The 26,591-nt window shown below is 39.5% G+C and overlaps 2 protein-coding genes across 4 annotated transcripts; both read right to left on the reverse strand.

Annotated features, from left to right (window-relative positions):
- Nucleotides 1–2,186: 2,186 nt before the first annotated feature.
- On the reverse strand, nucleotides 2,187–21,326 carry LOC113573688 (integrin alpha-X-like). Of its 3 annotated transcripts, none has more exons than XM_027004103.2 (30): nucleotides 21,105–21,326; nucleotides 20,635–20,740; nucleotides 20,132–20,226; nucleotides 18,563–18,618; nucleotides 17,628–17,742; nucleotides 14,244–14,377; nucleotides 13,834–13,979; nucleotides 13,454–13,607; nucleotides 12,855–12,987; nucleotides 12,589–12,662; nucleotides 12,348–12,474; nucleotides 12,095–12,243; nucleotides 11,364–11,498; nucleotides 10,962–11,162; nucleotides 7,785–7,915; nucleotides 7,281–7,441; nucleotides 6,701–6,852; nucleotides 6,248–6,376; nucleotides 6,070–6,143; nucleotides 5,818–5,950; nucleotides 5,235–5,339; nucleotides 4,990–5,069; nucleotides 4,758–4,844; nucleotides 4,571–4,631; nucleotides 4,371–4,472; nucleotides 3,889–3,951; nucleotides 3,709–3,807; nucleotides 3,437–3,535; nucleotides 2,983–3,093; nucleotides 2,187–2,548 (listed from the first exon to the last, which is right to left on the reverse strand). In XM_027004103.2, the coding sequence occupies exons 1-30, from the start codon at nucleotides 21,151–21,153 to the stop codon at nucleotides 2,354–2,356; spliced, it is 3,456 nt and encodes a 1,151-aa protein (XP_026859904.2). In that variant the 5' UTR covers nucleotides 21,154–21,326; the 3' UTR covers nucleotides 2,187–2,353. The 3 variants fall into 3 exon arrangements, with proteins under 3 accessions (XP_026859904.2, XP_026859903.2, XP_035382663.1); XM_027004102.2 differs by having other exon boundaries at nucleotides 2,187–2,587; XM_035526770.1 differs by lacking the exons at nucleotides 18,563–18,618; nucleotides 20,132–20,226; nucleotides 20,635–20,740; nucleotides 21,105–21,326 and having other exon boundaries at nucleotides 2,187–2,587; nucleotides 17,715–17,742.
- Nucleotides 21,327–22,112: 786 nt separating this feature from the next.
- Nucleotides 22,113–26,067, reverse strand: LOC113573758 (zona pellucida sperm-binding protein 3-like). The gene is made up of 8 exons (XM_035526886.1): nucleotides 25,756–26,067; nucleotides 25,540–25,613; nucleotides 25,322–25,419; nucleotides 23,937–24,114; nucleotides 23,409–23,535; nucleotides 23,156–23,241; nucleotides 22,330–22,448; nucleotides 22,113–22,186 (listed from the first exon to the last, which is right to left on the reverse strand). Exons 1-8 carry the CDS (start codon nucleotides 26,065–26,067, stop codon nucleotides 22,113–22,115), a joined length of 1,068 nt encoding a protein of 355 aa, XP_035382779.1.
- Between the last annotated feature and the right edge of the window lie 524 nt (nucleotides 26,068–26,591).

Here is a 26,591-nt window from a genome sequence, read left to right on the forward strand (position 1 = left end):
TGCTGAAAAGCCACATGACTTTTCAGCTAAAATAAAAGTCAGCATGTAATGGCTTAAAAACCTAAACTTTATACCTAGTAAAATTCCACTTGAATAATTTTTGAAAAATATATTTTTTAAATGTTTTTAAATGTTATTCATTTCGTTTAACATACTACTACATATATGAATACCACTGCTGCTGTCATCACTATTCTCTTGCCATAGAACCAGCTGGAAGGGAAAAGCAGTGCTACGACTACCTAAAAAGTAAGTGTAGTCAAAATACAGCTATAGACCATGCCAGAAGAGTTGAAAAGAAAGGTTCTTAATGAGGAAAAGAAGGGTTCAAATGTAGCTTTACTGGCAGAGGGATACAGTGAGCGTCAGGTTGCTTCTGTTTTAAAAAATTCCAAAACTATGATTCATAAGAACAAGGTCAAGCAGCAAACACATGGGACAACAGCTACAGACTGGCAGAGGTCGAAAACGACTCTCTACCGACCGTGATGATCACCACCTCATTCGAATGTCACTTAACAACTGTAAGATGACGTCAAGTGGCGTACAAAAAGAATGGCATGCAGCAGCTGGGATGAATTGCACAGCGAGGACGGTTTGAAACAGGTTTCTGGAGGCAGGGCTGAAGTCATGCAAAGCTAGAAAAAAGCTCATCAATGAAAAGCAAAGAAGAGCCAGACTGAAGTTTGCGAAAGACCATAAGGATTAGACTGTAGAGGACTGAAGTAAGGTCATCTGATGAGTGCAATTTTCAGCTTTGTCCAACAGCTGGTCATGTAATGGTTAGACGGAGACCTGGAGAGGCCTACAAGCCAGAGTGTCTCGCACCCACTGTGAAATTTGGTCCAGGATCAGTGATGATAATCACGTTATCATTCAATTTTTGACATGCATACATACAATATCTTGATACATTACCTTTTGTTAACTGAATTAGCTGTTAAAGAATCAATATTGTGGATCAATGGCACTTCGGTGGCCAACATGCATGAGCCATCAATTTTGTTTACAAACTTCAAAAGGCTTTGTTAAAACAGCTGATAAAAGGTAGAGCTGATTTCAGACAAGAACAAGCAAAGTATGCAAAATGTAGATCATCTGTCATTGATTTTTAATTGTATTTGTTCACTACTTATTGATAAAAGGATAGGGCTCAAGTAAGACTTCACATGGTCTTTGAGGCATAGAGGATGTATTTAAGATTTTTAAAAACTGCCATACAGGTTATGGTTTTTAATTTTGTGCAAAATTTCCTGGTGGAATGTCCTCCTATTTGGCATTGCAGTGCTGGTAGGTTCCAGTTCTTTCATTTTTACATTTTTTCTTCATCCAACCTGTTTTAGTATTAATTATCTTTATAATTTACCTGCTTTTAGGAAAGCATTTTTGTTTAGTGGCATCATGCAATGGAATTTTAACCCCCATATACATGTCTATTACACAGAGACACGCAAAAATCTCCCAGTAATTTTTACCATATGCAATAAAGAGCACTGTTGTATTTTTGCTGTTTTTGATGACGACAGAAGCAATGTAGCAGAAGAAAAGTTCAGTAGGTGGGTTAAAGTTCAGTAGGAGGGTTAAGAAAATAATAAAATAACCAACAATTTGTGTTATTGTGAGTTAATTTATAAGTGTATTTAGTTTTTTCCAGTTTGTCTGAATAACGTGAACTCTGGTGAGGTTCTTTCATGCAATCATGGCTATTTGGAAGCATTTATTTGCACAAGAGTAACATTTATAGTTTATCTGCCCGTATGTTGTGGTGAACTCTGTGTGAAACTATTACAGATGCGTAATTTGTCATAACTTGTCACATCCTGGTCCATTATTAGCCTGCCACCCGGGCTAACACTGTGCTATCTCGTCAGAAGTTGCCCTTTGTTTTCATGAACTGTTGCTCATCTCTAGACATGTCACATTTATTCCGGGGTTAGAGAAAGGTGCTACAGAATTAACATCCTGCTCATCACCAGGAGTCCAACACCATAATAATGCAACAGTATTGCAAAATAATGGGACTTTGGTGCACCAAACATTTATAGTTTACACTAGGTATTTAAAATTAATTATTTGGACGTTTCCGTGTTGTGTAAATGTTTAGTCTGTTCCAGAAGGCTCTCTCACAGTAATTTCTGGGAGTGGAAAGCACACTGCACACTGGTGTCCAAGTAATAGCAAGGTACTCGATTTTTTAAAAAAGAATTTATTTAATGAAACTGTGTTCTTTCTAACTGTACCAAAGCTGCATATTGTTCTCTGAAACCATTCACACCGGTTCTGATCGTTTTTAACTGCAGAAGCTGGTACTAGCAGAGACGCAATGGAATAGCACAGGACAGTTTGTGATGAGCTATATGATAGCTGTCTCCTTTATATTGAAATCAGTGCTCTCTGCAGTGTGATTACTGGCTGCTTGTATTACTCCAGATTCGTCAGGCGCACTACTTGTGTTTTGGCTGACTGAAGTTTTGCCTTGCTCAGCCATCCCATCAGCTGGAAGGTTACACCCATCTTCCCCACTGGAGGGCGCTCCCAATACACCTGCCTGTTGAGCAGGATGTTGAGCAAATTTGAAGAACCCAACCTATGGTTAGGGTTAGTGTGAGAATAAAAAACAAAACAAACAACAAAAAACACATCAACCAACCAATCTGTCAACCCAAATAGTACAAATTAGTGAATAGCCCATCCCTATGAACATTTACGGCATTTAGCTAACACTTTTATCCAAAGCGACTTACAATTCTGACCACACGCAACTTGAGCAATTGAAAGTTAAGGGTCTTGCTCAGGAGCCGAATAGTAGCAACTTGGCTGTGGTGGGGCTTGAACTAACAACCTTCTGATTACTAGTCAAGTACCTCAACTACTGAGTTACCACTGCCCTCCAACATAAGGTAAGGTAACTAATACCTGTGGACTGAAATGACTTTGTATTAATGACTGAACACTGCTACACTCAAAATGCCAAACACTCACCTTATAAAGCACAAGAAACACAATCACCAATGCCAATATCCCAAAGAACACAGACAGGAAAGCGATCAGAACTGTCTGAGTCTGTGATGGTAACTCAACCTCTGTGACAATCTGAAAAGAACAGAGAGGCAAAAGTAAAGAGATGATGTGTAGCACAAGCAACCTCAAAATAATTAAGATTTGGTGAGTGCCAACCACGGCTTTAATAGTGGGTGGGACATAGTTGATTGTGTGACTGTATTGGCAGGGTGAACTACGTGGGAGAAGCCAGCTGCCGTGGCGAAGGGAGCAGGGAGGAGATGTTGAGAAAGAGGATGTTGCTGAAAGGAAACATGGGGTGCTAGGCAATTTAAAAGGGGAGGAGGAAGGGTGGCATTCCAGGCATAATCATTCCTCAAAACTTTGTAGTTACTATACTTAAATCTAAAAGTGCTGAATGAGGTAATCATCTCACCGAACACATAAGAGCGTCGTCGTTAAGGTACTGAGTGTAACGATCCTCATCAAATTTGATAACTCCCCAACTCAACACATTTATCTGCATTCCAGACACCTGGCCAAGATGAAAAACAAAAAAACCAACATCCTCACTTATATATACCTACGTTCACAGTTTAAAGTACATATTAATATATGACATGTTCAAAAAATTTAAATGTAGCTGTCTTTTTTTAAAGAAGGTGCGGAGTGGTGTAGATGGCAATATCAGAAAAGTAGTGACTCTACCTTTTTCCGGGTGATGTTACCAGAGAAGCTGAAGGTAACTGGCTGGCTTATATGGTCAATACTACAAGTAATTTGATGACATCTGGACCCACTGCAATACTGTCAAGAGACATTCTGTCTGAGTTGGCATGATAAGATACACTTAAAAAAGCGAATGGTATGACCATGAGTTTGTGTTACCTCACTGTAAAGTGACATGTTTTTCAGCGTCACTGGCCGTTCACACTTTGCCACGGTACCATTCTGTTACACATACATGTAGAGACAGACATACAGAAAAGAAGAAGTGTTAGAGAAACTTGGGTAATGTGTTTGTCATAACAGTTGCTTCTATTTCATCCTGTGACTGGATTACTCAGTTCTAAACTGGCAGTCCATACACACACGTGCATGCACGTGCATACACAACTATTGCAGTATACTCATTTCTGCATTTATGAGTTCAGAACAGAGCTGTGAAACTACAGATGCCTAATTTGATTTTCGTCTTGGTATTTGTATTCTAAAGTGATCCTTTCATGCATTTATAAGATGATTTGGTGTAATACTATATAGCAATATCAGAAATGAGCTCTTAGTTGGGTTCCAGAAACAAAACAAAAAAATCAATATAGTTTGTGCACTGAAGCTTAAGAAATACATTGTAGTGGAGGTTAACTCACAACTGCAGAAAGAGAAACATCCCACAAGAAACCAGAACGCATATCCACTGGCAACACAAACACCACACTGACAGGGACAGACAATTCCCCCAAATTCATCACCTGAGAGAGAGAGTCCAAGGGAGAGGATAAGCATTTCTTGTTTATTAATTCGTCATATTTTCACTCCTTACATAAATCAGTAGGGAAGGAAATGCTACCTGATAAGTGTGTTGGAGTTGCGTAGTTTGATGGTATCTGATATATCTTGTGGAGCCATTACTGAAAATTAGTGTGAGACAACACACAGCCACAACAATATAAATGTTACCCTGCAATTTCAAACTGAATAAATTAAACTATGTATGTCACATGACACTGATGAAGGCAAAATTACTCATGACTTACTTTTGCAATAGGAAGTTGACAATCCTCTTAAATGGCACATACACTATGACAGTGTTGTCATGGAGAGTTGTGGGATTTTCATTCTTACTGTAAGAACATGACATTTGTGTCAACCAACCAGCGCCCATATTCAACATGTCCAAAATGGTGTTGCTCATGCGGCACTGTTTGTAAAGTCTATGTGAATCTAAGCATATTCTTTGGATGTGAATTTGCCCACCCAGATGCTAACCTTGATACAGATGCATTCACAGCCAGCTGATTACTTAGAGCTGAGGGCTCAGATACTTCAAATGACATATTCAACACAACCTTAACAGGAGAAGACAACATCTTAACAACTCCTAACCTTTTTTATTCACAATAAAAACAAGTTCCTGTGTGTCAGGCACTAATATATATATATATATATATATATATATATATATATATATATATATATATATATATATATATATATATATCTCACATCCTCACCTTAGCATTCTTCCTTAGAGTGAAGCTGAGTTTGCATGTGGTGTGGCTCATTTTGACTTGGCCTGTGTTATTAGACACACAGCCCACATATCCACTGGACTCCACCTATACACAGGAAAAACATACACAGGTTCGTTAAAACCTTCAAAATAGATTTTCAATGTAAAATGGTACAGTATTAGCATTAGCAAGAACTGTTTATATTTCATATTTACTCAAAACGTAATACATAATAATACAGTTACTCTATTGATATTTAGAATTCCACAAGGTTTAGTTGAATGTTAACACCAGTAACATAAACCCTAACCATCATAGACCCCTGTGCACCATTCATTTTCATTATGTGAACTTTGTGATTCAAGATTTGAATTGAGGAAATACATATCATCCAAGACCGCAAAAACTTTCACATACCCATTTGTTTATAATTACGCACGCACTTTATCACATCAAAAATAGGTTTTGAATAGTGAAAAAATAAGTCTAAACATTTTGAGCACTACAGCTCTTTGTTAGTTTCAAAGGCTTCTAACTAGTGTGACACGTGTGAAGGAGTATGATGCGTGTGAAGGCTTCTGACCACTGTGACATGTGTGAAGGAGAGAATGGACGGGTGGAGAAACAGAAGGTCTGTATCTGTTGAATCCTCTCCATTATTAACTACAACCACTGACAGTTCCACAGGAAACCCTTCAATATTCACCACCATATCTCTGGGAGGGAGGGTGGGAGGGAGAAAGAGAGAGAATATGTTTTATATTTCATAAAATTTATTTTTAAGAGATAAAATTGAAGAAATGTACACTATACTAAAAACCTAATAAAAACATACCTGCTGAATTTGAGAGACATGTTTGGATCAGAGATACATACATGATTCTCCCCACATACCTTCTCCAGCAATACCTAATAAACGCACACACCATGTCACTTTCTGTATTGCTTATACACAGTCACATACTCACATTACTTACACCACTTAAGCCAGTGTGTGAACTCACAACACTCACCATGTGTGTGAACACGGGGGGACATTCAGGGCTGAGGATGGGTTTCAGGCCTTCTGTGTTTTTTATAGCTTTTCCAATTACAGTGAGCTTTCCAGACAGAGGCACATCATGGTAGTCTGATATACACCTCTACAAAGCACAGAATAACAGATTGCCATGCTCTGGGTGACACTCAGCTTAACACATGTATAACCTTTTTCACACTTGTCTTTCTGCCTTCCTCACCCAACATATACCTGACAAAATACACACTCACACAACCCATGCAAATCCACAAACACATTTATTTTATTTATTTGTTATTTAACCTTTCTTTAGCCAGGGTAGTCGCATTCTCTTCCACAAGTGAGCCCTGGCCAAGACAGCACCACACAATCACACACAACAATCAAAAGTCCATGATAACAAAGAGAGGGATGGTGGCGACTATCAGTTAATAACATTCTCACTGACCCTGGTGGTGATGGAGAATGTGTTGCAGTCCCAGGTCCTGTTGAGTGTGGTGTTCCACTGATGCCTGCTAGACGCGGAGGAGAAGAAGAGACGAGGGGGTGTTACCCCAGTGTCCAGTTCCAGAGACATGGACACATCAGCATGGAGGGGGCCTGGATACACACAGACACACCACTTATTGACCTGTACCCACACAGTGGGAGCACTGACCCACACACACACACTCAAAGACACAAACACAGAACTTAACGACCTACACACATGCACACACTCCCTTTACTGACCAACACACACCTTCCTGACCTATACACATTCGACACTGATCTTCATTTCCATTTCCTGTCCCACACACACACACACACACTCACCCATTACTGACCCCATCGCCACCACCACCCACACACATACACCTCATCCCTTACTGACCTAAACACACAGACACACTCATCCTTTTCTGACCCATGCCCTTCCCCCCACGCACACACACTCTCACTCCTTACTGGCCTACACAGATCTTGTTGAGTGGGAAAGGGAACAGTGTGGACTTGCATAAGGATCACTGGTGCTCTCATTAACTCACTAGTAATGGTGCCCATTGAAACTTCTTTTAGGGTGATGCAAACAGTTGCTTTGGAGACAGGGGTGTTAAAGCCATGAGAGGTGGCGCAATGGAAGGAGTTCTGGGGTATGACTGATGGGTCAAGTGTAATATTCACCGATACACACATGACTGGGTGAGTCCTTGAAGAAGAGAAGAGAAAGAAAGCCACTCATTTATGGCATTTAGCTGAGGCTTTTATTCAAAGCGACTTACAATTATGACTGAGTACAACTTCAGCAATTGAGGGTTGAGGGCCTTGCTCAGGGGCCCAACAGTGGCAACTTGGCAGTGGTGGGGCTTGAACCAGCAACCTTCTCATTACTAATCAAGTACCTTAAGCACTGAGGGCTACCACTGCCCTCGCAGACAGAAAAGCATACAAATACATGCACATACAATTACACACATACACTTTATAGATGCACATTTTACAAGCAACAACCCCCCCCCCACACACACACACACACACACAGTCATGCTTACCTCAGCACCGTGGCAGCTCCCCTGGACCCCACCACTACATCAGGGAGGCCGTCGGAGCTCAGATCTCCAGCAGAGTGGAGAGACAAACCAAAGTACTGCAGCTCTGCACCCACAGCTCCCCCCAACACCCTCTACAGAGTGACAGAGTATCATGAAAAAGGGTGTACTCACACACACATACACTCTCACACACACACTCTCACACACACACACACACTCTAACACACACACACACTCTCACACACACACACACACACACACTCTCACACACACACACTCACACACTCTCACACACACACACACACACACACACACACACACACACACACACACACACACACACTCTCATACACTATTGTCCTGCATAATGGAAAAACACATTTTCAGGAAATTGGACCCTACTGATTACATGACATATGAGTATTCCACTTCCACAGTAAAATTCTCAAACTCTTACAGTTGCAATTCTTAGCAGCTAATCCGATAGTGCTGAAGGAAGCTTGGAAGAAAGGCAAATCTAACTGAGCAAAAGAATTTTCTTCTTTGTCCATGACATAACTAATGCAAAGTACAATGGGACCAAGAAAGCCCTAACAGAAAATGAGCTCCATTTCAAACTCTATACATGAGTGTACAGATCCATTGGGATGCAGGGATTCGAACATACAGCAGCACAAAAGAAGCAGTGTGAGAGCAAACAGAAACAGAGATTTCCAAAGAAAACATCAGACCCAGCCAAGGAAGGGATCCCCATAGATACTCGACTCTGTGAGCTGCTCACGTGACAGCGAGTACCAGCTTACTGTGAAAGTGACCCAGCCACAGCCAGAGTGTGAGGATGGAACTCCAGGAGTTCCAAAGGGGACTTGCTTGGCAAACAGGAATAGCATCTTAACCCTTTAGCCATCTCTAACACAAGGCCCTCTCGAAATGAGAGACTTCACCCTCGACTCTCCAATGGGTTCACTGCAGAGGAGGGGCATGAGTCTCCTCCTCCCTGTATTTTTCAGTGTTATACTCTTCTTGTCATTGTTCAGAATGTGGTTTTAGAGGCTTTCAACTCAGTCATCATTTGGAGCATGCATGATAAGAGCACATAACTTGAGATCCTTAAATGTGAATGACCTGAGTAATCCAGTTAAGTGGAGTAATATGTTAACAAAAATGAAAAATAATCCATAAATGCTCCAGGAAAACCATGGCAAAACAAGAAAATGAATAACTGAAACATAGCTGACCACGTTGAAGACCAATTCAGTAAACATTTAATTGATCAAAGAAGGGGGAGACAAAGAGGACAGATACATAATAGAAGGATGGACAAATAATGTACTGGTCACTCTTGTTAACGTATACACCCTGCCTGATAATCAATTTCTCAAATCATTCATTGATGCTCCTAAAGTGACAGGACTAGTTTTAACTGGTAAATGGAATACAATACTAAATTATTCAAATGACACAACAAGTACAAAAAGATTCAGATCCCATAGGTCCAAGGAACCCAATCTAGACAACAATTTACTTGAATAAGATGAAGATGGGAAAATACGAAAATGTTAGAAAAACAGCTTAGGGACAGGGACAGACAAATAAGACACAAGAAGGGATAAAACAAATGGAGGCTATTGTGACTGAAGAACTAGAAAATAAATAGAGATTCACAAAAGAGACCCTTCATGGATCAGGTCAGAAAGCTACAGAACCCTTAGCAAGATGCCTCAGGGCACATGAAGATGCCACAAGATTTATAAAAGGTAGACAAACACAAGATTTTAGACAAACCCTACACATGGTACAACAAGCCCATAGTAAACATTTAAGTGCAGCTCTGATCACTCTCAATGCAGAGGTGAGCTGGTAGTTAGATTTCCTTTCCTTTATGAGGTTCTGAAGAGGCTGGGTTTTAATCATCTTCACCAGGTGTATACAAGCTCTATATTGCTATAATAAAGATCAATAGGCACAGGTAGCTTTAAGTTGTATAGAGGCACATGCCAGGGTTGCTGTCTTTTTGCTATAAATATATAGAGCCACTGGCTCAAATTACTGGACAGAGCCATGACCTGACAGACAGCAGAAGAGAAACATATAATAGGGCTTTCTGCAGATGATATAACTGTGGATTTTCCAAAACCTAACATAACACTTCCAAAACTTGTGACATTACTGGAGGATTCTTGACAGATGTCAAGTCAGAAACTCAACATCATGAAACTCGGGTACTCCATCAACTACCTACCCAGTATCATGATTTTCAGAAAATTCAGGCAGAAATACAGAGCAATGTAGAAAGCATAATCAAATCAAAATATCTTGCGGTTCCAAACACATATGATCTAAAACAACATGAAATAAATTACAGCTTGATAAACAATGAGATCTAGAATTATATAACAAAACGGTCAAAATAAATCATTAGTCAATTAGTCAAAATTAATCAAGATGGTTAAAACAAATGTGCTGCTGTGGCTATTGTACCTATTTTTATCACTACAAGTTCATATCCCAGAATTCTAGTTTACAGCATGGAATAAACACATCTCCAGGTTTATATGGGCAGGAGCCAGGCTGAGGGTTAAATGGCAAAACTTCAAACAGGCAGGGCAGGCAGAGGTGTGGCCTGTCCTAATGTCAGAGAATTCTAGTACGCCACACAACTGAGGTACGAAGTGTACTGGTACTCTAAATCTCAAAGAAGCCCAAGTTTGTGTATCTGGGTTTAATATCTGGAAATGTAATCAAGGACACCTATCTGTTTAAATTCTACCACAAAAAACTTGGTAAAATGCCTTTACAGGCATTGTAGCAGAACTCAGATAGGCTGGCCATTATAGAGGAACTCTACTGAATGAGGACTAAGGCAAGGACCTTCGAACAATGCTGGGGGAATTGAAAAAGGTGAGTCACACGATTACCAAAGTCAAGAAGGGACAAGATGATAAAAATGAGAGATTAGTGGCAAATAAGTTTGTTTTGTTTTCTGTTTGTTTTTTCTTTGCTTCTTACCAAGTTAATGGGTTGGAATTATTTTGCCATTTATATACATATATAAAATAAATAAGTAAATAAATAGATAGCTTTAAAAATCTCCCTCGATTACTTATTAAAAGGCTACAAAATAGTTAAAAGGAAACGGTTTCACTGAACATCAGAGAACAGAAGCTTGTGTCCCACCTGACTGTATTTGGTTCTGATGCCTCCTGGACAGCTCAGAAAAATGTAAACTGCCCCTCTGCCTTGTTCCTCATGAGGTGCACCAACCACTAGCTCCATAAGATTGTCTCCATTGAGGTCCTTTAGTGTTGCCAGGGACGATCCGAAGCGACCAAAAACATTGCCTGCTGCGCCCCGCAACACATCTGAGCAGTTCAGAGGCTGCCAGGATCAAACAGTAAGAGCAAACATGCAACAAGAATGCACAACATTAAATTCACAATATTAATAATTGTTTTTTATAGAACAGTTTTAGTAAAGTATGATGTGTGTATGCTTGCATACATGTTTCTGTGGGAATATTTTGTGTGTGTGTGTGTGTGTGTGTGTGTGTGTGTGTGTGAGGATGAGTGTGTGTCTCACCCCAGCAGCTAATGAACAGATATGGACTTCTCCTCCCACACCAAGAGCGTGATACATAGGAACCCCCACTGCCAATAATCCTACTCCTCCACTATCTTTTAACATGCACAGCTCAGCTCCAAAATATGAGCCAAGCTAGAAAGACAAAGACATATGTTTGTTAATACAACTCACATCATGAGTTTTTTACTCAGCCATAAAGAATTCTTCCCTCAACAGTTACAGAGCGTGTTTCACAAGTTTTTGTTACCAACCACTTCCCGCCAAAGCACGTGGGGGTCAGAAAAAGAAAAAAAGAAACAGCTAGATAGAAAATCAAAAAGAAGGTAGACAAATAAAGAAAGGATAGAGTCAAACAGAGAAAGATAGACCACAAAGGAAAGAACGTGAGACGGAGACAGCAGTTATAACTACGTGGGAACACTTGCAAATAGTACAGCTAAAAACCTGTTCTCTTACTGCATGTCTTTCGCTTTCACTCACTCATACACACTATCTATATATATCTATATATCTATCTATATATATATATTTATATTTATTTATTTATTTATTTTAATATTTTTTTTTACCACCTGAACATGTTGCCAGGACTTGAGGTCTTACATATTTGTAAGGACAACTTACCTGTGTTTCTGTATAGTGACACATTTTGGTCCTGTATGTGTATAATAATAGACACACACACACCAAAAAAAAAAAAAAAAACAGAGAGAGATGTAGCTGACTACCTGAGAACCATCTGCCCTATGAGAGACCTCCCAGTGCTTGTGCCTGGAGTTCTGACTGAATCCCAACACTAGGCCTGTGTGCTTGTATCTTGGAGCCCCTGCAAAGTATACTGTGCTGTTTTCCAACTTCGCCACAGCAACTGAATAACCTGGAAAATGAATGGATGGATAAATGGATGACAAAGAATGAATGAATGAATGAATGAATGAATGAATGACGTTTTACTCAGGTTGTAGTCTAACCCAATTTTACCCAGGTAGGAATCTCGCATGTCCACCTGCAGGCCTGAGGTATTAATGAATGAAGCATTCAGTTGCAAAACTTTCTCCATCCCACCTGACCAGGAATATGCCCCTACAGCTCCAAACACACTCTCATCCTACACACACACACACACACCATCAAGAATGCAATGATACTATGTTTCACATTCTCATTGTGTTCAGTGTATCTCCAGTTAGAACATTCTTTTAACAGCAGGGGCATTTCTGACCTCTGAGAGAGCAACAGAAAAGCCACCCTGGGACAGCTCCAGCTGGATGGTGCTTGAGTACCCTTCATCTAGCCCTGCCACACACACACACACACAGAGTTGGAACACAAGAGCATTTCTTTCTATAACTGACTTTTATTTAATCTGTAGAGCAACTGTATGAAATTGCAATGTTTTACCACAATGTCTCTCTGACAGGTCTGTGCTATGGGTTAAGGTTAGGGTTAAAATTAGGGTTAAGATTAAGGTTAACCAACCCTATATACCTTCAATAGAGAAGATCTTCTCCTTCAGTTGTTTCAGAATAGAGGCAAGAGCACTAAAGCTGTCTGTCTCAAGCACATAACGAGAGGAGGACGCTATCTGATCCAGCTCGGCATGAGAATATTCCTTACCCACCTGAGGGAGATGGAACAGAAGAGAGCAAAGAGAAAACACACAAAAAAAAGCATTCTCAATGGAAATCTCCTTATTCATCATGCTCACTAATCACACCATTTTAAAGTGAAAGCACTACAAACAAAATTTTGTCCTGAGCTCAGCCTGATTCTACAAAGATTTGGTCCCTAATGGTACGACAAAGCTAGATAAGGCTCCGTGTGTGTATTCATGGGATGACGGAACATCACACAGTCAGACCTCAGCAGGAAGCACACTCATGGAAGCACATTCACATTCTTAGCAAAAGTTCAAAAACATGCAATGAACAGTAGCCTGGGCATATTCTTGCCCTCACCCCGTCAGACTAGTAGCTGCTGAGCTGAGAGTAAGAGCATCCTTTGATTAGCATTAATGGTAAACAGAACTGACTCAGAACTAAACAAAACTGACTCAGAACTTAACAAAAAGTGTTTTGTGTCTTTACCCCGATGGCGAACCTGATGATATTTCTTGCCTCAGCCAAGGGGATGACTGTGTCAAAGCTCTCTAATGGGTCATTGGACTTGCCATCTGTGATCACAACCAGCAGCTTCTGAGATTCATTCCTCATTCCCATGTCCTTCAAGAACATTTTCTCTCTTAAGGAAAAGAGGAATATGAAGAAACAACTTAAATTAAGGAATGTTTTAGACCCGAGAGATTACAATTCAGTCTGTCATCCTAACAGTATAAAGTGTGTATCTGCAAGTGAACGTTTGAGTGCATGTGTATGTGTGTGTGTGTGTGGGGGGGGGGGGGGGGGGGGGGGGGGGGGGGGGGGGGGGGGGGGGGGGGGGGGGGGGGGGGGGGGGGTTATAGACTCACAGAACAAAGCGAATGGCTGAAGGTGTGTATGTTTGTCCCTGAGAATGGTCAACCTCTTTCATTAGGTTGTCTGCATCTTGATCTTGAGCAAAATTGTCAAACTGGAAAACTGCTGAAGATTCAGTGGAGAACTTAGCCACAGCCACCTGGGAAAGACACACACCTGTATCACAGTTCACAGAACACACATCTGTATGATAGAGTACACAGTACACACATACTTTGTACACACACAATAGCACACATACACAGAGACACATCGATGTACATTGGCATAAGTACACAAACAGGGAAACACACGCACGCACAGGTGCACAAAACCAAAATCATGTGAACACGCATACAAATTCACACAGGCATGTGCACATGCGCTCACACGAGAGCACATACACACATGTAGCTCCACAGACCTGTGAACGTGGGAGTTGGAAGGTCTTGATTATAGCCTTAATGAAATTAATCATTTTGGAGAAATCATCATTGCTGATACTTTGGGAATCATCAAACAGAATGACTGCATCCAGTGGCGGAATCTTATGACATTCTGAAATACACACACACACATATATACAGATTACTATCTCTGTAGTCCTGTAAATATACAGATATCTTAACAGTTCTACCACACATACATGCAGCTAACCCTTGCTCCAGTTTGCAAGAAAAGATTAAAATACAGCATTCTGTGTATTAAACTGTGGCACAGGTTTCATTTCAACACCTAGGGACTACACCTAGGGGGTATCGTCCAATACCCCCTCCAATTAATACATAAATACAAATACATATATACTTACATAAAAATATAGGTGTTACAATTACAGACTGAAATCGGTAAGGGTGGGTTATTTCTTAAATCATAAAGCTTTTAGACAAAATATTGCACAAATGATTGTTTCCTTTACCAGTGGTTGTTTCTGATTTTGTGTGCACATTTGTGTTCGGGTGTCTGTGTATGCACACTTTATACAGCAAGGAATAGATCACCAATATTATGTAGATTAGAAATGTTCATATTGTAATTCTGCAATATAACATCTTTACATTGTCCTGCCCTAAAGAACGTCTCTCTATACATAATCATTCAGTATCGCAAGATACATGGATTACAATGGTGCCATCCTCCCATCTTTCACCAGGGTTTACAGTTGGGCTGTGTTCTATGAAAACTATTGGCAGACATCTGGAACAGGTTTATAGAAAAACATGCCTTAAATGTACACTCCTTGGCATATTCTAACCATATGTTAAGATACAGAGATGCTTGAAATAGTGCTCATTTTGCTTATTCTCTGTCATTCGGAGGAGCTCAGACAGGCCTAGGGTATTAAAACAATTCTTCGGCCAGCAGTAGTAGCTTCTGCCAGTTCAGATCAGATAAATGATGCAATCAATGTGCTTCGTTTTTTAAAGAATAAACTGCTTTGATCTGTCAACTCCTTTTCTCTGTTCTACAATCCCACAACATTATAATAGTTGCAGAATATAACGTGGAAAAAAAATGGCGTCAATGACTGAACTCCAATAATCTGATTTATCATCAACTAAACGCAAAAGAAAAATTTATCTTGAAAATGAATCAACAATCATACAAAATAACTTAAAAAATAGCTGTGTGAGGGAAAACCACTCTCTCCAATACTTGAGTATTCTTCTGCTCAGATTAGCATCTCTAACATTTCAAATACACCAGTGTTTACAGATGCTTAAGAGTGAAGTGTCTGTCTGCAGAGTGCAAGAGCTTAAAGACATAGGCACTCTAATAGCATTTTAGACAGAGGGTAAAAATACAGAGGAGCAACGGGATATACAGTATGAGAAAAATAATGTTTTTGAACATTGAAGCATGTATATATATTCTAGTGGACCCCAAAAAATGAGATTATGAACATTTAAAATGAGCATCATGGGTCCCCTTTAATGTGATTTTTCTCATACTAGTAATAGTCTTTTTGTTCTCTACATAAACGAGTTTTTTGGTTTTATTGACAATAAGGGACAGGAGAACAGTCATGAGAACTGTTAACTCAATTAGAACCATTAAAAATGAGTGTGGGGGAGATAACTGTATTTTTAAAATTTACCAGTAATCTAATTACTGCCTCTTTTCTGTAACGGTATACAGTTTTAAGACCATAGTCATAGGGTCATACATTACTTGGTCATATGTGTAACATATGCCTTATCATTGTTCTCCTCCTACCTTAGCAACAGATGACAATATGTCTCTATTCAGAGTCATAAATCCCTTTCTGTGCATGTTACTATGGTTGTCCTACAGGGCTCTGTTCTGGGTCTTCTAATTTTTGTATTTGCATTTGCTTCTACTTAGTAAAATAATACAAAATCACAGTCTAAACTTTCACTGCTATGCAGACAATGCCCAAATCAGTATTAGCCTGAACCTTGCCAGATGACACCACCATCTTTTTCATCTTACAGTAATTTAGATGTAAATTAATAGTACATTAATGAGTGTGAATGTTCTAAATGTGAAGAAGCTTTTGGGCACAACGGTGCACCCAAGAAGCTTTTGGGCAACATGGTGGCTTGATGACTAGCATGTTTGCCTCTCAGCACTAGGGTCTTGGGATCAAGGCCCTAACTGGGTGGTGTTTCGATGTTCTGCCTGTCTGTGTGGGTGTCCTCTGGGGTCTCTGATTTCCTCTTACAGTCCAAAAACATGGAGGTTAGGTCAATTGACTATCTCAAATAATAGTATGTGTGAGAGAGAGAGAGAGAGAGAGAGAGAGAGAGAGAGAGAGAGAGAGAGAGAATGTGTGTGTGTGTGTGTGTGTGTGTGTGTGTGTGTGTCTGCATATCTATTGAAAGTTGTCCTACTGTCCTAAGTGTGTGCATAGATGATTGTGTGTCTGCATGCCCAGTGATGGATGGTGCTCTGTAATGGGTGTTGTCCTCTCACCCCGCCCTGCACCTGATTCCATCTCCCAGGTGGCTGAGGTTTCTGGTTGAGAGTACACTGTGTGCAATTGGCTGCTGCTTCTCACTGGCATGTGACTGGATGTAAAAGCCGTGTGTGTTAATTGTAAAGTGACCTTGGGTTTCAAGAAAAGGCTTTATATAGATATAACTTCATTGATTCATAATCAGCAATAAAGATCTAACATTGTATTATCTGGCTTTGCTATTACTGTTAATGATACCACAGTAAGCGGCTAATGTTCCACCTTCATTTAGTCTAGCACTTGTACATTTAAACATGTATTGCCCATTTTCAAATGTTAACATCCAGGTTAGATTTCTGTAATGTTCTTCTATTTAGCATCCCTGTCAAAAGCATCAATAGGTTATATGCAGCTGCTAGGTTCTTAACCTACACTGAAAACAGAACATATCACCCTGATTCTTCAGTCTTTTCTGGCTTACCTTTTATAGACAATGTTCACTATAAGGTGCTTATAGCATAGTATCAGCTAGACTTTAAATCACAAATTTGACGCCCCTTAGGAAAAAGTCAACTGGCTGAAAATACTTGATTAGTGTACCAAACTTTTATTAGCATAGTGTCCCTTTTGTAGCATGTAGAGGGAATGCTGAGAAAATCTGCAATATGTCTGTCCCCTCAACACAGAATGCACATGCAGCTGCAATGGCAGCATGAATTTATGTACTTTTTCCAAATGGATATATAAAGTAATTTGAGAAAAGACATAGTTCTTTCATTATAATAAAATCATACATGTTAATTACTGGAAGGGACCAAATACACATGCTCCTAATAGTGGCCTACAACAAATCCATGGCTATGATGATAAGTGAGTGTTGACAGGTACCTTGGAAAGCAGGTTTCAGTGTATGAGATTGTTTGAGATTGTCACTGAACTCCACACAAATCCCATTCAGATAATTAAAGCCCTCACATTTCTGCTGCAGATGAGGGCCACACACCTGAGGGAGCGACAGATAGAGTGAGATACAGAGAAGAGAGGAAACACAGATGTATATGAAAAGACAGAGAGGGGGACAGGACAGATACAAGATGCAAATTTCAGTAGTGTATGTAGGTTAATTTTCAAGAAGATGAACAACGCCTTTTGGTGGTTCTGTGTTCACTGTGATATTTTTAGTGGACTCTTTCAATGCTTTATTTGTACCTGTACAGGAATAGAGGTCACGTCACTGATAAAACCTTTGCCTCAACTAACAGTGAAAGGAAGGTTCGTAAGGCTGGGTACCTCATCCTTCCCGACAACACAACACTTTGTGTGGAATAGGATTGCATCACAGTCATAATCATTCTGTGTTAACTGGTGTGTAAAGTAATTGAATATGCTGTGTAATGTGATAGAAAAAAATCTCTGTTGTCAGTTTTGACATCATTTTCTGTCTGTGTGTGTCTGTATGAGAGACATAAAAAAAAAATAAAAATTACCAGAGTTTTAGAATTATTGCTGTGGTGCTATGAACTTTTCTGGGTATCCAGTAAAACGTTTCAATAAAAGTTTAGATCCATGTGCATGAGATCAGTTAATTTTGGATTGATGTAACCCTTATCTTCTCACCGAGTACTATAAGGAAGTGAAAAAAACTGAGGCAGAAGTGTGGCCTTGCTGATCAGAGGAGATTACAGTTAGTACTGAAAAACCCAGAACTTTCCCCAAGTGCCACAGCTGACCTGAGAACAATTCAAATGCTCTCACAGACAACATGGCTCAGAATTGCACAGTTAAGCTGCTGCATAACTGTGTGTAATGTTTGATTAACTCACCACTGCTCGATGGTTACCACAGGCAAGTGAAAGCCCAAATGCAGAGTTCTGATTAACTGAAACAGAGAACAGAGAACAAGAAAGTGAAGCCTTTTTACTCTGTGTTAATGTACCATAATCTACTAATAGGTCTCACTATATGTTTTACTTTTCTCTGTGCTGTACTCTATGCATTATCCTACTCAGTGTAGTACTCTAGGTCTTACTTTAAAGGAAAGAGAAGACTGCTTTTAAGATATTAAAGTATAGTCTTCATGGGTGTTGCATAGAAAGCTGTCTACCTAGGTAGCTTTTTAAGTCATCAGTTGCTTGTTCCTGACCTAAATACCTAAAATATACTACATACTAAGTTTTTCTGGTGGGTGGGATTTTCAGGCAAATTCATAAGTATCCTTTATGGGTAATCCCACCATGCAATATAATGCAATGTGATGCGAAAGTGTAATCTCTAATTGATTGGATACAAGGTTCTACACTGGATAAATTTCAGCCTACCAACACAACTGAATTTAGGCACTGAGAAACAAAAGGCTCACCTTTGTGAGTAAGTAATAAGATATAGTAAGATACCCTCTGTGTTACTCTACTCTAAAGGTTAATCTTAGAGTAGGGCATTCTAGGCAGTAGAAAAGCACCACTTCCTGCACAAACGTTTGTCTAACGTTTGCATTTTAACACTAGCTAGTTGGCAAAACAATGACAAATATTTTGTGCTAAGTTACTGTTTCTTCAGTAACAAAGGTAATGTTAAGGGTCTTTACATAATGCATACCTAATACCTAATACTGCATACTAATGAAGCTTAGGTAAAATTCATTAATTGTGTATCATTTTGTGTCATGTAACATTCATTTTGTATTCAAAGACAAAATATTCAGTAAGTGTTAAAATGTGTTTAAATGGTGCTTAATATGTGTAGATCTGTTTGTCTGGCACTAACTAGCTGGCCTATGCAATGGTTAATAGTAAACATACTAGTCCTTCTGGTTTTTAAAATACCTGATTAAAATTGGAAACTGAATGTCATGTCCATGAACTCTGGAGAACAAACGTTGCATCTGTTCTTTGTAATAAACAGTATTAAGCTCAGGTTGTGCAATGATGGTTTACATTAACTAGTATGTGACTGATCATGAGCAAATGTTGAGAAGTGTCAGATTTAGAAATAATGGTTTCATACTGTATGACAAAATGTGCCCTGTGTGTCTCTGTAAAGGTACAACTATACCCCAAAATTCTGGATCTACACCAAGTCAAGTAAAGCTTCTTATTTAGTCTGTTTAATTTAACTTTAAGAAATCAATAAATTTATGATTCAAGTCTGACTCAAGTCATGTAACATGAATCCATCACCTTTGTTAACCTAAAAATCAGCATGGGCAAAATACATTTTACATACTAGCAAACCAATTGATTTAGTTTCTTAATGTACCACTTGTATGACTATTTTAATAGCTAGAATAAACCAAAACAAAAATTAATTAACAGTGGAACATTATATATTGTTGTAGGAAATACGGGAAATGATTAAGGAACAGCTTTTCCAGAATTCCGGGGGATGTTACTCACCTTTGACTGGAACACTCTTACACTGGCCATCATTATAAAAGCACCTGTATATGCTACCGGTCCCATTACCATGGAAAGGGTCTGTCACCATCACACTGCAGAGAGAGAGAGAGAGCGAGAAAGTGTTTTTGTAAATTAAATGATAACAGTATGTCTGCCTTTTTTATGAAAAAGTAAAGTGAGAAGAATTTCCTAAGACAGGAACAAATGTGTGCTTTTACTCACACTTGCGGTCAGTGGTTAATAAGCATATAGTAACTTCCTGACTAATTTCCAAAGTATTTCCCATCTTTAGGTGGGTCAGTTATTTGGTGGTTATTGTTAAATGCATTTTTTTCTTTTTCTAATGTAAAAGAAAACTTTGGAATAATTTTACCAAGTCAATTAAAAGTGTTTTTGCTATGCTATAGCCCTTTTAAATGTGTAAAGTGGTAGGTAATCACCTATTAATGTAAAGTTATTTCTAGGCTAATTTGTATTAATCATTTGATAAGTCTATTTACTTGGATCCAAAGTGACAAACCCGGTGACCAAAGACAAAACCCTTCTCTGGTGACCTGAATATTCTGGGATGTTCTGTATCCAGGTTGAAACCACAAGCAAAAGTAACTGCAAAACCAAAACAACATCAATCAAAGTGTTGGCCAATATTGGGTGGCATTATCGGACAATACAAAATGGATAAACTGGCAGTTGTATTCATGGAATGTGAAGTATGATTACGGAGTGCAAAGGGAAGATAACCAACACACTGAGGGACATCCTAACACGGACTAGTAAAGCAAACAGGAAACAATGTCAAGAGCGCCAGACTTTTTCACTTTTGTATATTACTCAATAAGTAATCCAAATTACCCTTACTTTATGGTACACAAACAAAAAACTCTAGTCAATACAATAATGACATATTGAAAAAGATTAAATAAACAAAAACTGCTAAGAAACCTGCGCAAGAGAATATTAAAGAACTTACTTAAAAGAAGAATGTTGTAAAGTTTATGCTCGTTCTGACAGGTCCCCATCAGTGTGAAGTTCAAATATTATCTTTAGTAAAAAATGAAACCTTAAAATATACTGGCATTAAAAAAAAAAAGAAAAAAAGTTTTTTAAAAAAGCAAAAGCACACACACTGGTACTAAATATTAAACTGAAACTCATGTGAAGATCTACATTTGGTTTGTAGATGTCGACGTGACACAGGACTGGCATAAAATGAAGCAAACTGAAAGCTTGAGTGTGGTTGGAGTAGGTGGGTGGGCTACACCAAGTGTCCTAAGAAAATCTGTAGAGCTTTGGGAGTTCAAATGAAGCAATCACATGCCTTTACTGCACGGACCAGTGGTCCCTCACTTCTCAAAATTTCAACAATAAAGAATGATCATTTTGGCACATGACTGCATTGCCACCATGTGTAAAAAAAAAGAAAAGAAAAATGTTACTCATTTAATATGAACAGGAATGAAAGACCTTGGGTGAGGGGCAAGAGAAACTGCGGAAGGAAACATTCAGCCAGCATTTCCTTCCGTTAGCACTGTAGATTTGGTTCATAAATGCAACCATTTTCCAGGCAATACGACACCCCACATGCTATTGCAACGCAAGCTTTACATGGTTATAAACATGAATTTGCAACATTAAGCCTCAAAAATACTAAATCCAACCATGCAAGCTTATCATAATTCATAAACAATTAAATATTCTGAAACTTTTTTGGTTCTTTTCCTTCAGCTTTGAGTCTGGTTTTGTCCGAGACATGTTAGGTTATTACTTAGTGGTGCAAAAATTTAAAATCCACTTTGACCTTGGCAAAAAATCTTTCCTTGCAAATCCCATCGTTTCAAGATTAATAACAATCAGCAATATCTGCTCTTTGTGTGCTACAATATGCCTTCCAAAACAATCCACCAAGCAAGAATCACATTTGGATAAAATGATATATAAGCAATAAAAACAAAAAGGCACTCAATTTAGCTCAATGTTTTTATTTTTCTATGAGGAAAAATTGGTCTTGAATAATTACTGGTCCAACAGTCACAACAGCAGACTTTGCAGAGTCTGAACAAGAAAACAAGAAAGGAATTGTTAAGTGTTAGTTAGCTGTTTAAATTTAAACTTGTTGTATGCAAGGAGACATGGTACAGTATTGTATCAAAATGCACTGCAGTTACTGTACAGGAGGAAAGACACTGGATGTGTACCGGATGAAACAGAATTCCTGGACATATGGCTCCATATGTTGGGCTGTCTCTGGCTGATTACATCACAAGTAGAGTCACAGCAATCACACACCTTGTGTTTCCCATCCAAGCTCTGCCAGCTACAAAAGTACAAAAGAAGGAAAATGCAAAAAAAACTCGGTTTGCAAAAATGTTCAAAATCTTCAAATTATGCACAGAAAATAGAAGGGAGAAATGAAAGACTTGGCTCCAAATCCACAGAACCATGTACAAACCTAAAATGCACTCAATGTTAGTAAACAAATAAGTCAAATTCAGATTCAGCAGCTATAATACATACAGCCAGTGGGAGACTCAAAACCTTAGCAGTGCAGAGATCCACCTTAGAGGGAGTGTTCAGGTTTTGGCCTGAGCTGCATCATCTGCTGACAGCAGATACGAGATCTTAGAGGGAGATAGATGCTCAAGTATGCCAATCTCTGTCCCAGTCTCTAGTGTCTTTAGCACTAAGCAATTGCTTAGCAGTGTTAGTCCATTGGTCTGCACTGAGCTACAGCCAGATCAGTGTAGGTGTGTGAAGACCTTCACACACAGCACTGTTACATTACTGTGCCCTTGGTTTCTCCATTACAAAATTACATGCATTGTATGGGTTACATTTATGTGAAGCAAGTCATGTCATTTTAAAAGCACCCTTGTACTGTAGATAGTGACAACTGAACTGGAATAACTAAATTATTCTTTCATGTGGTGGAGTAGTTGATAAATTTTACACAATATAGAAGGATAAAATAGACAAGATTGATTAAAATGCATCATCCTAAATGGTTAGTCTCACTAGTCATACCGGTTTCCAGAGTAGGTACAAGCTTTGTTCACAGAATTCTCCTCCTGAGCAGCATCAGCAACTTTCAGAACACACGAGATGTAGATCTGCACAACACAGAGCAGCTGAGTGACACCAAAATAAGCCAGCAGGTGTACAGAAGGTACAATGTGACACTTATGCAAAACAAGCCCCACCCCCACCAACACTCCTTACTCTCATCCAAAAGCTAGTTGTCCACTACCACCCAAGTCACTTAACACAATCTGCTCACAGTTCTGACAGCATTCCAGGGATCACTGTGGAAACGGAGTACAGCCACTTGCACCCGCAACACATGGTTCTCTTTCCGTGGTATGAAGCATACACTGGAGTGAGGAGACCAGGGCTCAGCAGCACACCTGAAAAAAAATTTCCTAAAAGTTAAAAAAAAAAAAGAGACTGGGAGATCATTATATATGCAAATTACCCTTTTCTGAGGTACTATTAATGGCAACAGCAAGGGTAGGAAAGGGATTTGAATATGTTCAGAATAACCCAGTGGTGCGCCATCTAACATTTGCTAAAACATCCCTGACACAGGCCTGAAAGGCTAGACGACTGAGGAGATGAGGCAGTTGTCTGCTCAGGCTTGGGACTGAGGAGCAATAGTCAACACTACTGCCACCTGCTGACTTCTATGCCTCAACGCAGCAAGAACCAGAGGCATTTCTTCATGGTATAGTTTATATGGATTAGACAGTAGTTTGCATTAAAATAAGTGAAGTCAGTGTGAAGGTTATAGAAATCAGGACTTCCTGACCCATGATTGTGAATGAGAGGGTATTTGGATGTGGATCCAGAGTTGGGCCCCGGTGTGGCTACACAGCTGTCCAGGAAAAGTTTAACAGGAGTCGGATCAGCACTCAGGACTGAGGCCTCCAGGTTTATAACATTACGCCAATGGTAAACAGACGAGGGCCTTTCAGACGTCCAGTCATCTATAAGGAAAATTCACAAGTGTTCAGCATGTTCAACAGTTTAACGTAGCCAAATGAAAGCATATTCAATCCCAAAATTAAGATGGTTGGGGCTCTGTTCATCATACACTGACCAACAAACTAAAATATTTGCTAGATCTGCTCATCACAATAAACCCAAACAGGTCAATGCAAGTGAACTTGATTATAGCTGGACTGAGTTAAAGATAACTCCACTCTTGTGTGGACAGGAAAGTAAATAGGCTATACATAAAGATTATAAAACCATGATCAGCAAGTTAACAGCTGGCTAATGACAATGGCAGGGGGGAGATAATTCTCTTCAAAAGCTGAACTAGTTACTATTAAAGTTATAAGATACAAAAGCTATGATTACAATATCGACCGAAAAAGTTCATTCAACGCAGTTGTGACAAGGTTGGTAAATTTACATGTGTACATTTTTACTGGATACCTTTAACTTGCACTGCATCACTGGCCGACAGCTGCACTTCCGTCCTTATTTACTTTTAATTTCAATGCCAAGGCCAAAGATGTGCATTTAGTCCTAAGGTACTACAATATCGATAGATACATTTCCAGTACATGGATTGGTAATGGAACGAGGAAACGTCTAATGATCTAATATTGATTAAATTAGAAATGGGCAACAAGTCTGACATTAGTTCCGAAAAACAGAAAATCTGTGATCTTGTCAACTCAACCCGGTGCACGCAGAAATTAACCCAGATGCACAGATTAAAGCGTACCAAGTATGATCACGGTTTGACATCAAGTTAGCTACCGACCACTGTGGCCAAGATTGATAAGATCATGCGTAGGCCTAATTAACTCAGATTGATAAAGATACTGATAATGGCGCTAATAATACACAGCCCAATAGTAGTCTATAGACTTGATCATTTTGACGCAGTTAGCTAACGTTAGTCCTCTAGACAACGCTGACTAGCCTACCAGCCTACCCGGTGAGTCGGTCGGGTGAAATTAACTGACAGCTGGCCAACCTGTGGCGGCGTTTCCCCACACTGCTTTTGGGACAGAAAAGCTACACTGAGCCCAATCGGATAGTTTTTTTCTGTTTATCTAGTAGTTTCGGGTGGAAAGGTGGTGAAATAAGATGGTGTTGACATCTGAGAAACCTGCGGTCAGTGAAGCTTTTCATATCATAAGGTTAAAATAAGTCTAGCAGAATGCGAGCTGCACCTACCAGTCATAAGTTTAAGGCAGAACCAAGGAGAGGGCTTGGAAGAAGCAAGCGACTGCTGCCAGGTGGTTTTCCGATGATTACTACTGACAAAGTGATTCCTGAGAAGTTCACATTAGCCCAAGGATTACGGACACATTCAGGAGACGCCAAACATGTCAAAGTGAGAAGAAACCAACCTCTTGTAGTGGCACTGAATACGAACGGCAGCCCCAACTGACCTAACGATACCAAGCGTGGTCGGCGTAGGCGTGTAGAACAAAGTGTTCGCATAGACCAAATTGTCATCTTCAGTCTTGATTTGCCGGGAGTGTTTTAAGGGGAAATACACGTTAAAAATACAGCATTCCAGAAAACTGGAGCTCAGTGTAAGAAGTACTTTTAAACCGTGTGGCCTATCTACAGTCGGCCTCAGTAGACAGAGGTGGCAGGTTTACCCATATTTCGGAGCCACACTCATGCAAGCCAGCTTCAATCACGTACTCGACGTCGTTTAACCGCAGAGCCTGGCAGTTCTCCGAGCTGCCACGGCCTAGTTGCAGTTGATCGGTAGTGACACGATGTCCATTACCATAAAAGTCGGCCCGTACTTTAATCAGCATGGTGTCCTCCGTACACTGCACTTGGACAGCCGATGTGGTTTGTGTTGAGTGTTTGTATAACCTAGAATCGGGCCCCAATTCCGGCGCGTCTTTTAAATGGCGAATTCCGTTTACAGTTTCAACCAGAACTATTAGAAACAAGGCCATTGTTACTACCTTGCGTCTCAAAGTCATTTTCACTTTAGGTTTAGGTTAATCAAGTAGACAGATCCCTTGGCCGATATAATATATTTCAAGGTTCCAATTTAAATTACGCACGCCCCCTTAATTCAGACACCCAAATCTGGCAATTCAGTCATGACCCTTTTCCGCTTGGAAAATTGGTAGTTTACTTAGAAACGTCAGCTGAAAACGATTATAACATACCATCTATTTCAAATACGTATCTCTACAAAAACGTGAATGAGATAGCTACATCGTTGGACACTCAACCTTGTCATGCCCGTATTATAAGATTTTTCTCTGCTCAAAAAAAAAAACCCTCTATCGCAACCTGTGATAAATAAAGACGTTTAAAACCCGACTTTGTCCTATGTACGCTTTTCTCCCAAATGTCACTGGATCCTCCGAATAGCAAGATCGTTAACTTAAGTAGACCAATACTACTAAGTCATTGCTACGTGCAAGCTAGAGCTACTGCCCAGTAAAATGACTTCAGCAAGTTACTTGGT

Source organism: Electrophorus electricus, chromosome 6 (genome assembly GCF_013358815.1).
Source record: "Electrophorus electricus isolate fEleEle1 chromosome 6, fEleEle1.pri, whole genome shotgun sequence".
Taxonomy (NCBI): Eukaryota; Metazoa; Chordata; class Actinopteri; order Gymnotiformes; family Gymnotidae; genus Electrophorus; species Electrophorus electricus.